At 35.8% G+C, this 16,165-nt stretch overlaps 1 protein-coding gene across 5 annotated transcripts in view; it reads left to right on the top strand.

Moving 5' to 3' along the window:
- The window catches only part of Bruce (BIR repeat containing ubiquitin-conjugating enzyme), a 571,194-nt gene that overhangs the window by 410,123 nt on the left and 144,906 nt on the right, over nucleotides 1-16,165 (top strand). For all 5 annotated transcript variants that reach the window (XM_069833681.1, XM_069833684.1, XM_069833683.1 and 2 more), the window contains one exon: nucleotides 581-860. In XM_069833681.1, the coding sequence (XP_069689782.1) occupies nucleotides 581-860 (280 nt within the window). The remainder of the gene's footprint in view (nucleotides 1-580; nucleotides 861-16,165) is intronic.

Below are 16,165 nucleotides of genomic sequence, written 5' to 3'. Positions count from 1 at the left end.
AGAGCTAGTGAAAGATGGTTGTGGACAATTCAGTTTGTTTTAATTTTTCCTATTTCAACATTTCCATAACTTTTCTTTCTAGTAGAATTTGTTATTTTGAGTGACTACATTTTATATACTATACATACATTACTAGTCATTCTTACGAATCCTGCTTTCTGCTATAGTAAAGCACAAGAGGTTACATCCTGTTTACCATACTTGCCAGTGGCTCTGAGGTTTGCAATTTTAACTCATCTGAGGGTAATGCATTTTTAAGGGTGCAAAATAATTAGTATGGCTTTCTTTAGAAGGGAAGTAAATTTTAGAACCTTGTATTTATTATTATTATTATTATTATTATTATTATTATTATTATTATTATTATTATTGTATTAAGACCGTTGCTTTTACTTGTAGCATGTCCATCAGCTGTAGCTGTTGAAGTTGAATTAGTATGGCTTTCTTTAGAAGGGAAGTAAATTTTAGAACCTTGTATTTATTATTATTATTATTATTATTATTATTATTATTATTATTATTATTATTATTATTATTATTATTATTATTATTGTATTAAGACCGTTGCTTTTACTTGTAGCATGTCCATCAGCTGTAGCTGTTGAAGTCTCGAGGGATAGTAGTTCTGGGCTTGTGCCAGTGTGTCCACCTCTGTCAACAAGTGGACTCACATTTGTTCGCCTCAGCTTGCCGCAGCCTGAGATAGTTACCAGTGTTCTTGTGAGACTCTACAAACCAAGAGACTCTTCCAACATTGGACTGTCACAGATACGACTACTTGGATCAACTACATTTGGAGAAACTGCTTTCAGGACTGTTAATATGGATGTACCAGATGAAGAACAATTAACAAAATCAAGGTATATGATACAAGTTGCACTTAAATTTGAACTATGTAAGGAAATTATCATTGTTTCCTTTGTTTTTGCATAATGGTTATTGATTGCTATGAAACACTGTAGTTTGTGCCCATACTGTGCTGGTTAATAATATACCATTATGAAAATATCTATCATTCTTGTCAGTTATTGAGGACGAGGATATAATTTTGTTAAGCCTTTGTTCCTCCTGTCTGTAGTTCCTATTCATTTTTCGTCATACGTATTTTCCAGGCCGTAAAATTTCAGATTTTACATTTTTAAGACATATTGGAGTTAAATGGCAAGTTGTAGCCGATTTAAGTGAACACCATATTTTAACGTTTTGGTGGCTACTTCATTCACACACAACCCCCAGAATGTTTGGAGGACCACACCTGCTGTTGGTCGACGGGTCCATTGGACCTAGCTGGGAGATCTTTTTGATCACCAGCTTTCCCTCCTTAAGCCACTGGAGGACGATTTTAGTGCCATAGCAGGTCAGCACTAGGAACAGAAAAGTAGAAAGAGGAGGAAGGAAAGGGAAATGAACCCCCAGGCCTCGAATGCTCTAATGCTAAGCAGAGGGTCCCGGGATCGATACCCGGCTCCGGAACAATTTTTCCTTGAAATTATTCACTCTTAATCTCTGTTATAGATCTCTTGGATATGGAACAACAAGTTTTGATGGTGAAATCATTGCAGTAAGTGAATGTCTCAGGAATCTTCTATGCCACATCAATAAATTTAGGAATGCAGTTATATTGTCAGACTCCAAAGCAGCTATTCTATCAATCGTCTCTAAACACACACCTTCATCTCAAACAGCAGAAATAACTAAAATGCTCTCTCAATTAATATCACTCAATAAAAGAATTGTATTCCAATGGATACCATCCCATTGTGGAATCCTGGGAAACGAGAATGTGGATGCTTTAGCAAAGAAGGGCAGCACTGCTACTTACAGACCTGTTACTAAATCTACGTATTACTCTGTAAAGAGATTTATTAAATCTACATACTTAGATTTCAACAAACATAATTTGATAACTCAATCCCAAGGGAAAAAATGTAACTCTCTGCATCAAAATCCACAGTTAATTCCCGATTTACCACGCAAATCGTCTGTAGCTGCATTTAGATTGGCAACAGGCCATGATTGTTTGGCCAAACACCTGCATAGAATTGGAATATATATCAGTCCCCTAACTGCCCATTGTGCAACTCAAACCAAGAAGTGGATTCGGAACATCTCAAAATCTGTGCTTCAGTGGCTATTCATGATAATATCTTTGAAAAATATTGGAGTGCAAGAGGTCAAATGACTTTATTGTCAAACAACAACAACAAGAACACAACAACAACAACATTTTTAAGACAAATTACTTAATTCGGTCCATTCATTTAAGAAAAAAAACTCTTAAATTATTTTGACACTGCATTTGCTCGAGAATGGTTATAAAGTTAAAGATTATCATTGATAATTACTGGCACACAAATGCATCACATCTCAATATACTGCGTGTTCATTCGTTACTGGAGGTACGTTAACAGAAAGCCACAAATTAAGTCACACAGTATTGTGTGCACTCATAGTTGAGTTCTGGCGTCTTGTCAGCTCATTTGAGTTGTGTGTATATAAAAAGGAAAAATTGTGATGGTTTCGTGTATAGTTCCTGGGGTAGCTCAGTTGGTAGAGTGTTCGTACGCTAAGCGGAGGGTCCCGGGATCGATACCCGGCTCCGGAACAATTTTTCCTTGAAATTATTCACTCTTAATCTCTGTTACTCTCTCAAAGTGAGAGTCCAAGTTTCACAACCATACAGAACAACCAGTAATATAACTATTTTATAAATTCTAACGTTCAGATTTTTTTAACTCATCACTTAAGCTATAAAATTGTTGAGATAAGTTTTCCTATTGTAGCACTTAATAAGTTGTGTCACACCCGTAATGAAAAAAGTGATTAAGTTAAACTTCAATGAACAAGTTTGTTAAAATTGGCAGAAGTAAGGCTAGGAATATTGTTAAAATTGGCAGAAGTAAGGCTAGGAATGAGTTCTTCATCGTCCCCAAAAATAATGTAATGTCAATTAAACTTTTAAATGTTTTTTTTATCATGTATTTTCTGTCACATGTGTTACAAATAAGCCCAGGAGGAATGCAGCGTTGCTTTCATTGTGACACTGTCCTCAAGCGAGTAGCCTAGGTTGGTCTAGCTACCTAGACCCTTGAAATGACTTTATATTTTTTTTTAGACGTGTAGAAAATCAATTAATCGGTTAATAAATTTAAATTAAAAATTACTTTTACATGGAATTGATTTGTGAGCGTTAGCCAATTTTTGTAGGTTATTCTGTGTGTTTGTATAAATTGTTATTTATAGTAGAATTAGGATATGAATTGTAAATCTCTTAATTGTGTATCATGTTTAGTCAATATTTCGTTATATGTAAGCTTGTTAATGTGCATGAAAATTATTTTTATTTTTAAGTATGACTATTAATATTACTATTTTTGTCATTGTTTCATTGCGTATCTCAGTTCTTGTAGTTTGGAAGAGAAGGCTTCATGGGCTTAGCACTACCAGAATAAATAAATAAATAAAATAAGTATAAAAGGCTCAGTTTAAGATGAATTCTTTATTCTTTAAATTATAAATTGGTTTGTTCAATGTTACTTTTGAAATGGAATTCTCTGATATTCTAGGAAATTAGTCTACAGCTTTAAGCATAAGTCTAAAATGTTGGTTTTTTATTAATAGTAATGGGCTCATTGCACAGCAGGTGAAGTAGATTTGTTCAATCAAATCTCAACAATATGCAATTTCTCATGAATAACTTCACATGTAAATGCCTCCTGTGAAAGAATTGCTGCTTGGAGAAAGAAAATAATGGCTGATTCTGAATTTAAAAAAACTTACTTAATGAAAATAAGAAAAAAGGGATGAATAAACAAGAAAAAAATTTGAATCAATATCAGATTCTAAAAAGTTAAAAGATAAACGAGCAAGAGACAATACTTGTCAGATGAAATGTCCAGGAAGAAAAAAAAAAACTTCCATTTAGCAAACATCTTAGCAAGAAATGTCGCCATTGAGTTCGTATTAGTCAGATACTCAGAAAGGCTGTCAGCAGAGTAAAGAGTTCAATGCCCAAAAGTCCATAGAAGCAGCAAGCTGTCCACATGAAATTAATATAGGAAATTTCATGTGCGTTTAAGAAGACTGAAGGCATCAAACATAGGTCCCAATGAGCTATTAGAAAATAACAAATTGAACTCTTGTACAACTTTTATTGCAGAGATGATTTTAGTTACCAGACTCCAGGGAAAAGATACAGAGTCTGTCAGAGATCCAAAAATAGGCAAGTGATATATTCTCCTAAAGAAATACGTGGTTGTTATTGTAAGAGAAGCCTTTCAATTGTTTACAGAAGAAAATGCTAAGGAGAGTGAAAGAGTTGGGCTAAGCAAGTTCTACAAAATATAACCTCATGTGGTCCTGTCCTCTACTTTATTTCACAATGTTTGCGTTTGCCACTATCATGTAAATTCCGACTTTAGAAAGTTGAAGCTGTAAAAAAAGTAAGTACATACCATAGTTTCCTGGGATCTTTTGAAAATCTTATCTTGCAACATTGCTGAGGAAAAATGTAGGGCTAAGCTGTGTCATTTTTGTAAAACTAAGATTTTTGACCATATAATTCAACCTGAGACAAATATTGAAAAGAATGTTACTTAGAGACAGTGGAAAGTTTCAAAACCTATTTCTGACTTTATTTGTACTGTATATATTTAAAAGAATTACAGTCCAAAAATAATTCATGACTATGAAATAGATGCCTCATTAACTGTACATTCTTGGAAAAATAGTGATACTACTCTCAACATAATTCACAGAGTTATTCATTAGAATGTTTAAGGTCATAAATCTATGTCCGAAAAATGTCGCACCAATAACCAAGGTTTAAAGTTAAATACTTAATTTTTTATAATAACAGCACCAACACCAAGTTCACAACGAACTTTAAAACTTTCCTTGACAATAGAGTACTTGTTTGATTCGAAAATCTTATGGACTGCAATTTCATTTGTTGATATCTAAAGATTATTCTATTGTCTAATGTCCAAAACGAAATTAACGTTTTTGTCTATAGAAATGTAACTGTTAAAATACTTTTCTTCAAGCTTTATTTTCTTTTAGCAAATATAATTTTTTATCAAAATATATATGTGATTTTTTCATATAAGGGTACTTTTTGTGAACTGAAAATGGGTTATGTATGTCAGGAACAAAAATCTTGCGGTGAATTTTGGTGAAGTCTACAGGCCTAATTAGTCAAATCCACTCTCCGCACCTCCATGCTAGACCTCTGGATCTAAAGATGCGTAAGAGAAAGTGGTGTGCAGAAAGCAATGGGAAACTACTGCATTTATTATTTTCGAAGAAAAACTGTAAACATGACATGATGAGTCTTTCCACAGTATTGTCCTTAGAATGGAACAGGTGTGCAGAGTATTGCTTGAAAATAATATTATTTATACATATATACCTCTGATTGAGGTTCTGGCTGATATGTACACTTAGCGGCAAAAAGAATGAGCCGGCCGACAATTTCTAAGTTCCAGAGACTGACATTGCGCATGCTTGTCTCGTCAAAGCCGTAGTTCACTAGATAACACATAATTAAACCATTTAAATTTGCTCTATTTTGTTTAAGAGTCTAAAATATGTAATAAAATCGAACGGCGGGTTGATTCTAGATACATCAGGGCCCTTGAAGAGTGAAATAATAATAAAATTGATAAATACAAAATCAACCGGAACGAATATGAACAGGAAAACCACGTATTATGCCAAACCGATATTAGCAATCACAGTAGCGTAAGTCGTTACAGCATTGGTCTATTGAACAAGTTGGTAGTAGTAGCTCAAGGTTCGAATCTCCCCTAATCTTCTTTTTTTTTTATTACAAATTTGCCTTCATATGGGTCTCGCAAAGCTATAATTATGTGGCGATATCTCTTATAATATGCCCAAACTCTAATAAATAATAAACCTCCCTCTCTCTTTCAAGCAACACTGCTATCTGTTAATACAACGTTCTGTCTCGTCATTACGCTTGAAGATGGCACAGAAACAACTCATTGCCCTGGTTCGCATAGGTTGTTCTGCGTATGCTACTCTCCGACAGGACTTCGATTGGAGAAATGTCATTTTCTCCGACGAGGTAATTGTCTCCAATAGCAACGATAGTACTGCGCTAGTTTATTGTATGAATGGCCATCGATACGATGAATGCTTCGTGAGATGAATTATTAGCAAGTCGGGTTGCGTTGAGGTTCGCGTGTTGGGGGTGGATGTCATACGATGGGGCAGGACTTCTGGAACGCATCCACGGGCGGTTTACGGCAGAAGTCTACAAACACATTTTGACAAATGTAATGATTCCTTCCGCCCAAAAATGATATCCAGAAGGAACACTTTTCTTCCAGCAGGATAATCATCCGATACACACCGCCAACCGGATTCAAAGATGGTTTACGAGGAGGCGTGATGTCGACCCAGTCGACTGGCCTCCAAATTCACCAGATATGAATCCGATTCAAAATTTGTGGGCTGCAGTCAAAAGGATCCTACACTCTAATTGAGCAGAACAACCACCCGTTCGGACACCTGAGGAAATGTGGGACAGAGTGCTAGATGCGTGGGAGGAGATGGCCAAGAATTTAGACATGTTCTGTAATCTTGTGGACTCCATGCCGCGCAGAATGAGGGCAGTTATTGGCGCAGGAGGTTTGTGGACGAGATACTAGTCCCCACCACAGGCCTTGTTTTGTTAATATATTAAACAATTGTTTGGTTTTGTTAATTAAATTATTTATTTGTGTTTGATATGCGTCCGGTTTTTTAGGATGTGAAACAAGTATTTTTGTTTATACAGGTCAGGTGTCACCTATTAATAGCCCACAGGTGATGGGCAATAATATTTTACAAGGCAGGCATAACGAAGTTTGTTAACAAATGCCATTTCACATTTAAACTAACAAATTAAGTAAAAGTTAAAATAAAAAAATTATAATTTTACCATACTGGGAGGCAAACTCACAACCTCTAGCACGGATGTCAGACTTCTTACCACTGGCCCACACACTGCTCGTAAGGTTTACTACATTATAGACGGATGACTTTCAATGAAGGGACACCACAGCAATGCCTTGCAGTGGGTTACGTTTACACGAGTGAACCACGCGATAGAACTTAGCATTTCTATTGACCAAGAGTCGGCCCATTCTTTTTGCCGCTAAGTGTACATCTCAATTGATAATATGTGTCAGAGGAAGAACAATTGTTTGTATGCATCTAAAGTCTGATTAGTGTAATATGTAGTGATGTATGCAATGGCGGAGAAAAGGAACTGGCCACTCTACTCCTCTACTCTACTCCTGACCTAGTTGCCTTGTAAGTGGTGCCTTGTTGATATCAGTTTTGAGGTTCAGACCTGTCTCCATTCAGTTGACTGAACATCAACAACAACAGCCTGACACTGAATGAGGAGGCTTTTATTTTCTAGATACCAGTTCAGGCATGTACACACAATTCTTCCCATTGTCTTAGCAAGTTGCTGGAAAGGATAATTGGTCGATAAATTCGGTGCTTTTGGAGTTTCAATGTGGATATAATAATTGCCGTCTTTCTCCCCCTCCGCCCGAAATATTTGGCACTTTAGTTTTCCAACTTGTATTGAAAAGTTTGATGCCTGTCTTATTTTAGTATTGTCCATAAAGGTTTATATTTAAGTTGTTTTTCTCTCGGTGTTCATTGTTTGGCTGATTTTAAGGTACTGCTACAAAATGTGTTTGTCATTTTGTGTGGGTTTGTTTCCGGATTATAGTTCTTATATATTTCTTCTGGAGTAGCGAGTTGCAGTATGTATTCTATTTGCTGTCTGTCTTGCTTTTAGTAGTGCATTAGTGTTATTATTGAATTGAAAGTATTTTACAGAGTCTTCCATTATATTTACTTCTTGGATTGTTTTTGGTCCATTGCCTAGACACTTAATAATGACATCATTTGCCATCTTGTACTTGAGTATTTTTATATGTCGTCGTCATCTTGTGGCAATGCTGTTCCATTTTCACCTCTTCATTTGCATAACGCAATACACAAACAGATGTATATGGGAAATTGCTATCCTGTGCAGATGTCTTGCCAAACAATAATGACCTGTTGTCAACCTGGACATTGGAACAGCAGATTTAGTAAGTGACCCTTGGGGGATAATCTTTGAATTAGTAAGTGATATTTCACACGTTTTATCTTTTGCTTCATCCGAATTTCGTTGTTTTTGAGCAGGTCTGAATTTATTTCTGTTCAGTTGTTTTACATAATAAAATGGAAGTCCATTATTAGATGGTTGTAAAATTTTAGTGCCCTCTGTAGCCAAAAGTCTGTTGTTTCATTTCCCTTTATATCACAGTGGGAAGGAATCCACTGTACACTAATTTTTTTCTGTAGTTTAGTTAGATAATAAATTATTTGCTTACAATCCTGCATTTTAGTCTCTTTAGCGGACTGTTGTGAAATTATAGTTTAGGCTATATGGCTGCTCTTGAATCTGGTAATATGACAGCATTTTGATATTTATTTAACCTGTGTAAGAGACTATGCAAAGAAATATACTTACTTACTTACTGGCTTTTAAGGAACCTGGAGGTTCATTGCCGCCCTCACATAAGGCTGCCATTGGTCCCTATCCTGAGCAAGATTAATCCATTCTTTATCATCATATCCCACCTCCCTCAAATCCATTTTAATATTATTTTCCCATCTACGTCTCAGCCTCCCTAAAGGTCTTTTTCCCTCTGGCCTCCCAAATAACACTCTATATGCATTTCTGGATTCGCCCATATGTGTTACATGCCCTGCCCATCTCAAACTTCTGGATTTAATGTTCCTAATTATGTCAGGTGAAGAATACAATGCTGCAGTTCTGTGTTGTGTAACTTTCTCCAATCTCCTATAACTTCATCCCTCTTAGCCCCAAATATTTTCCTAAGCACCTTATTCTCAAACACCCTTAACCTACGTTCGTTTCTTAAAGTGAGAGTCCAAGTTTCACAACCATAAAGAACAACCGGTAATATAACTCTTTTATAAATTCTAACTTTCAGATTTTTTGACAGCAGACTGGATGATAGAAGCTTCTCAACCGAATAATAACAGGCATTTCCCATATTTATCCTGTGTTTAATTTCCTCCCGAGTATCATTTATATTTGTTACTGTTGCTCCAAGATATTTGAACTTCTCCACCTCTTCAAAAGATAAATTTCCAATTTTTTTATTTCCATTGCGTACAATATTCTCGTCACGAGACATAAGCATATATTTTGTCTTTTCGGGATTTACTTCCAAACCTATCTCTTTACTTGCTTCCAGTAAAATTCCCGTGTTTTCCCTAATTGTTTGTGGATTTTCTCCTAACATATTCACGTCATCCGCATAGACAAGCAGCTGATGTAACCCATTCAATTCCAAACCCTCTCTGTTATCCTGGACTTTCCTAATGGCATACTCTAGAGCAAAGTTAAAAAGTAAAGGTGATAGTGCATCTCCTTGCTTTAGCCCGCAGTGAATTGGAAACGCATCTGACAGAAACTGACCTATACGAACTCTGCTGTACGTTTCACTGAGACACATTTTAATTAATCGAACTAGTTTCTTGGGAATACCGAATTCAATAAGAATATCATATAAAACTTCTCTCTTAACCGAGTCATATGCCTTTTTGAAATCTATGAATAACTGATGCACTGTACCCTTATACTCCCACTTTTTCTCCATTATCTGTCGAATACAAAATATCTGGTCAATAGTTGATCTATTACGCCTAAAACCACACTGATGATAATTTCATCTACATATGGAGTTAATCTTCTCAAAAGAATATTGGACAAAATTTTGTACGACGTCAACAAAAGTGATATTCCTCGAAAGTTACTACAGTTAGTCTTGTCCCCCTTCTTAAAGATAGGTACGATTATGGACTCCTTCCATTGTTCTGGTACAATTTCCTTTTCCCAAATAGCAAGTAGAAGCTTATAAATTTTGTTAGATAATGTGCTTCCACCCTCTTGTATTAATTCAGCTTGAATTTGATCGATACCTGGAGACTTATAATTTTTCAGATTTTCTATCGCAATTTTGACTTCCGAAAGTGTGGGTTTGGTTAAAAATATAAAGATATGTAAATAATAGTAATTTCTCCTTCAAAATTTGTTTTACATTGTCCTACAGAATAATAAAATGAAAAGAGAGGACATGTTCCTCCAGCTCCTGGCTCCTCTTCGATTGTTTCTATAGCCAGAGTCTTCAAAACTAGTTTATCTATTTCAGATTTTTAACATCATTAATGAGAGCCAAACTGTGTTCTATACAAATGGTATTAAATGTGTTGTCTTCCATTAATGAATTTTCATTCCTTTGAAAAACACTTGAGAATTTTAAATTTTTTGTACTAACTTTTCTGTGTTCTTAATCTATCCACAATTTGGATATTGTATCAACAGTTTCCTGTATCTGATACTCTAATTAATTTATCGTACTGTATTAGTGCATGTTCTTTCAATTCATCATTTATATTACGGGTACTGGTTTCCCAGCTAGGTCCAATGGACCCGTCGACCAACAGCAGGTGTGGTCCTCCACACATTCTGGGGGTTGTGTGTGAATGAAGTAGCCACCAAAACGTTAAAATATTGTGTCCACTTAAATCGGCTACAATTTGCCATTTTCACTCCAATAAGGTAAAATTATCCAGAGGTAAAATAGTCCCCCAATCAGATCTCCGGGCGGGGACTACTTGAATGGTACAGAATCAACTAAACATCTTACAATGGAATGCTGGCGGTATAACATCAGCCAAGAAGACTGAACTAGCCAATATACTCTCAGATAATAATATAGATATCTTCCTTATTCAAGAAGCAAACCTTAATGATGACCAATTAAAATATTTTAGTTTTAAAGCTTTTAATATGAAACTGTTACCCAAAGGTAGACAGATCAGTAGTGGAATTCTCGCAGGTACATCAAAGAAATTAATTACAAATTTTCAAATCATAAAAGAAATGGATAATCAAGACAAATTAGAACTAATAAAAATTGAAGTATGGAAAAATCAACAACATTTCAAAATCTACAGTGCCTATAACCCATCTAATAGTCCCCTTGATCTAACTTTGTTTGATATACAACCTAAAACTATCATAATTGGTGACTTTAACGCCCACTCCCAACTTTGGGGCTACGATAATGTAAACCAACCTGAAAAAATGATCATGGACCTCCTAAATACTACAACTGCAGAACTTGTCATTCATTATTCTGGTTCTGGTACAAATCCAGACTTATTACTAGTAACATCAGATATCCATCACGAAACCAAGAAAAAAATAATTGAAGACCCTGGATCTGGCCATAGAGTCATCATTGCTTCTATCCATCTCCACCAAAACCGAAGGAAAGAACCCTACATAACAAAACAACATTGAACTTTAAGAAAGCGAATTGGAAACTATTTACAACAGAACTCGACGAACACCTCAAGCTCAACACACCACTAATGGAAAATAGAAACTCAGATAGATTGAACAAATATTTCTGTGAATCTCTTCTTAAAATTGCAAAAAAAGCACATTCCACGAGGCAAACCAAAAAAATACACCCCATTCTGGACAGAAAACCTGAATTTATTGAAACAAGATAGAGATAAAGCAAGAACCAAAGCAGAACATAGCAAAACACAAGAAGATACTCAAGATTGGAGGAAGAAGACTGCCATTCTTAAAAAAGCAATCATAACAGCAAAAAAGAACAGTTTCAATAAATTTATTGAAAATATTAATTACAGAACCGATAGCGCTAAAACATATAAATTTCTGAACAATATTTCCAATACACAGGAAAATACTAGCCAACCTATTATTCATAATAACAAAACATTAACAGATGGTAGGGATATAGCGAATGCATTTAATAAACACTACTCAAACTCTCACAGATTACATCCCAATATCAAAAAAACTGACAAATTTATCAAAAGAGAATTACATAAAAATAATAAAAACAATATTACTAGTACAAAACCTGAAATATTTTATCAAAATTTTACTTCCAAAGAATTAACTCTAGCTATACAAAATTTAAAAACCAAGAAATCTCTTGGCCCCGACAACATTCATTCCGAATTTTTTAAACATCTGGGGGAAAAAGCCAAGTCTGTACTTTTATCCATTTTCAATTTATCATGGAACACCTCAATTCCTGCAGCTTGGAAAAAAGCAATCATTGTACCAATTCACAAAAAAGGGAAACCTGCTCATGATGTTAAAGTTATCGACCAATAGCACTATTAAGCATGATAGCAAAAACCATGGAATCCAAGATCTCCAACTGATTAACTTGGTATTTAGAATCCCAAAATCTTTTATCACCAAGACAAGCCGGCATTCGAATATTACACTTTACCAATGAACAAGTCATACGCCTCAGCCAAGAAATAAAAGACAGTTTTAACAAGAAAGAAGATACCTTGGCAATATTTATTGACTTTCAGTTAGCATATGACTCTGTTTGGAGAAATAAATTATTACTAAAACTCCAGAAATTAGGTATCTCCAGCCAGGGGCGCACCCAGGAATTTCTCTTGGGGGGGTGGGGGGGTCCAATAAAATAACGTCAAGTTACATAAATACACGCACACACACACATACACACAAACTTACCTCTTTCAATTTCTTTTTACAAAACAAAATCCAGTCTTCTTGGCTTTATCTTTAGTGCAGTAACAACATCTTGTGGAGAAACTGTGATATCACGATGGATGTTTAGCAAAGCAAGACCATTTAGACGATCATTTCCCATGGTGTTTCTCAGGTATGACTTTAATCTCTTAAGAGTCGAAAACGACCTTTCACTTGTACTTGTGGACACTGGCAATGTTAATAAAATCTTCAACAGCTCTTTCACATGAGGATAGAAATCATATTCACATGCAATATACATTTCCCACCCTGACTTGTACTGTTTTCCTTTACAAAATGTGTTCCAGAGTTCAAATTCACATACCAATTCCTCATCTTGGACACAAAAATTAGTATCTACTTGAGAATAAAACTTGGCCAGAACTATAAAGTCACTAGCAACCCCATCTTCCTTGATCAGACACAAAAATTTTGTCACAATGTTGTTATGTTTAGCAAATCTTGTTATTATCTGAGACTGCATATTAGATAGGAATGGCAAAAATACAGTCCTCCTGTAATATTCCTCAACATTATCAGCAGGAAAATTGCTGCGGAATTGTGAACGTTGTCCAGATGCACATCGAGGGATTCTAATTTCCTCTCCAAGTGACATCAGCTGAGCAGAAACCGTCGAGAATATAGATTTAAACTAGTCTTCTGCTGCATCACTAACCTGTTGTAACACTTCTAAAACATTTTCTACATGTTTAAGTGCTTTTTCCAAATTCATATCTGTCTTCTGAAGGTATTCACTTAAGGTTTTTGTTACACAGAAGAGCTTGTTGATTGCGTGAAGGGAAATTAGGAATGCAGGCTTGGTCACTGAAGAATGCAGCATATCGGCTTTGGAAGATACATCCTTGTCAGTCCACAAAGAAATGGTTTTCAATGCAGGGAGGACAGCATCCATCAGTTCCATTAATACCATCACAGAGTCATGTCTTTCTATCCATCTAGTAGCACACATTTGGACGAGTTTGCTTCTTTTATTTTCAGGACAAAGCTCTTTTATACTGTCTTGCCTTTTGGGAGTGTTGAAAAATTCACACACTTTACCTACAATGCCAATGCAATTCCTGATTTCTGGAACACAACATGCATCTGATATGGCGAGGTTCAAACTGTGAGAAGCACAATGGACATATAAAGCGGCAGGGCATTCTTTAAGAATAAAGGCCTGGACACCTTGAAACTGTCCACTCATTGCACTTGCACCATCATATCCTTGCCCTCTCATATATTTCAAATCAACATTAAATCGAGTGAGGCTCTCAAGAATTGTTCTAGCCAAATTTATTCCAGTTGTCTCAGAAACTGGAATAAACTGTAGGAATTCTTCTCTGATGCTATCATTTTCAAGGAAACGTACTGACAAAGGAAACTGTTCAGTCCCACTGACATCTACACTTTCATCAGCTAAGATAGCAAAACATCTTGCCTCATTCACTGTCACTACTATTTGGCTACGAATAATATAGTTACAGGCTGATATAATTTCATTTTGTGTTTTCCAGCTTATGTAACTTGCATTTTTTCCACAGATTAATAGATGGCTCTTTAAGTTATCATCTCCTGCATCAACACGCTCCCTTAACAAAGCTCTAAAATTTCCCTCATTATGATTTGGTGGATTTTCCAAATCAAAGGGACCGAAGTCCTTATGCCCACGTAATGGTATGCCTTGGCGGCCACAAAATATAACGGTTTTAATTATCGGGAGTATCCTTTGAACATTTACATTCCCTTGCTCTCTTTGTGCTTTATCAATCTGCAAAGAAACTGGCAATTCGTTACCTTGTTCGATAGATTTTAATTTAATGTAAGTATCCACAGAATTCAGGTGATACTGTAACTTTTCATGCCTGTTAAATGTTTCACATGCATGTTTCCAATTGTCAAATGGCTGATTCACTAACCTTCCTGTTGGTGTAGCTTTGTGCATTCCAACCTCTTGAGGTGCAAACAAAACACAGTATTTACAAAATGCACCGTTTTTTTTTTGTCTGAATAAGCTAACCACTTCCATCATTGGAGCCATTTCTTTTGGAAACTGAGGTTTTTTTCTTTCTTTCCAACTGGTTTTACTGGGAACTTGAAATTCTCATTCGGCACCCAAATGGAATTTAGTGTCTCAAATTTCTCCCTTGATGAAAGTGCTCTGTTAACAAAAGAATTTATATCTTTACCACTAGAGTCCACATTCAGTAATACCGATGTTGGGGTTGATGATGACGATGCAGACGTTTCAAGAATAACTATATTGGCATCATGTTGTAGGTTAGGTACAGTCTCAATATTGCACTTAGCCACCTTTGATGGAACCCAGCTGAAAAAACTGGTAATTTTATGTTTTTGCATTGTGGGCACTTGTGCTAATACTATTAAGTTAATATATCACATAACAGTTTTCACAACTTCACATTAATAATTCTTCAAGACACAAATACTTGGAAAAACAAACACAGACCAGTCAAATGCCGCCAATACTTATTATAATCAATGATAGATACTTTGGCAACACTGAACTCAATCTGCTAAGCAGTGATGACAACGTGATCGTTGAAGCACAGCGAGTACAGAATTGTGCATTCTTTCTTGGCTGATGGCACTCGGCTACGTTTTCAGCAGCAGAGCGCTCTAGCTACCAACGATTATAGTAGGATGCCATTAGATGGACTTGGCTAGCAGGAAAAATCAGAAGTGTTACGTACTGTACATGGACGTGAATCATTTCGGTGAAATTAGAGTAAACGGAATTATATGCTATCAACGCTTAAAAATTCAGTAAAAATGTTGCAACTTTGGGGGAGGTCCGGACCCGATGGACCCCCCCCCACCCCCCCCTCCGTGGGTGCGCCCTTGTCTCCAGCAATATGTTCAGATGGATATCAGAATTCCTTAGTCAAAGATTCATTGCCACTAAATTCAATAATTCACTTTCTAGTTACAGACATATCGAGGTCTACCTCAGGGCGCTGTCCTCAGCACAACTTTATTCAATATTTATATAAATGACTTACCCTCCCTATTATAGGAATCAAACATGAAAACAGCACTATTTGCAGATGATATAGTTTTGTGGACTTCCGGATCTTACAGACATAGAGACAAAATTCAAAATTCTGCTCTTAAAGCTCTAAATCAACTACATGAATGGAATACATCAAATTTGATGACACTCAATTTAAGCAAAAGTAACTACCAAATATTTTCACTCGGTAAAAAAGAAAGAGAATTCAATATCCAATACAATGGCCAGCACCTTCCTAGGACTTATGAATCCAAATATCTTGAAGTTATTTTCGATAGTAAGTTAACATGGAGCAACCATTTTAAATACATTTCTGAAAAAGCTCGTAAAAGATTCTCCCTTCTAAAAAGACTAGCAGGAAAGAAATGGGGATGCTCTAGGAATACTTTGAACACTACATACAAAATGTTTATACAGCCAGTGCTGACATACTGCGGAGAAATTTTGATTACTTCACCTTTCATAAA

Source organism: Periplaneta americana, chromosome 8, assembly GCF_040183065.1.
Source record: "Periplaneta americana isolate PAMFEO1 chromosome 8, P.americana_PAMFEO1_priV1, whole genome shotgun sequence".
Taxonomy (NCBI): Eukaryota; Metazoa; Arthropoda; class Insecta; order Blattodea; family Blattidae; genus Periplaneta; species Periplaneta americana.
This window is presented reverse-complemented; position numbering and strand designations above follow the sequence as displayed.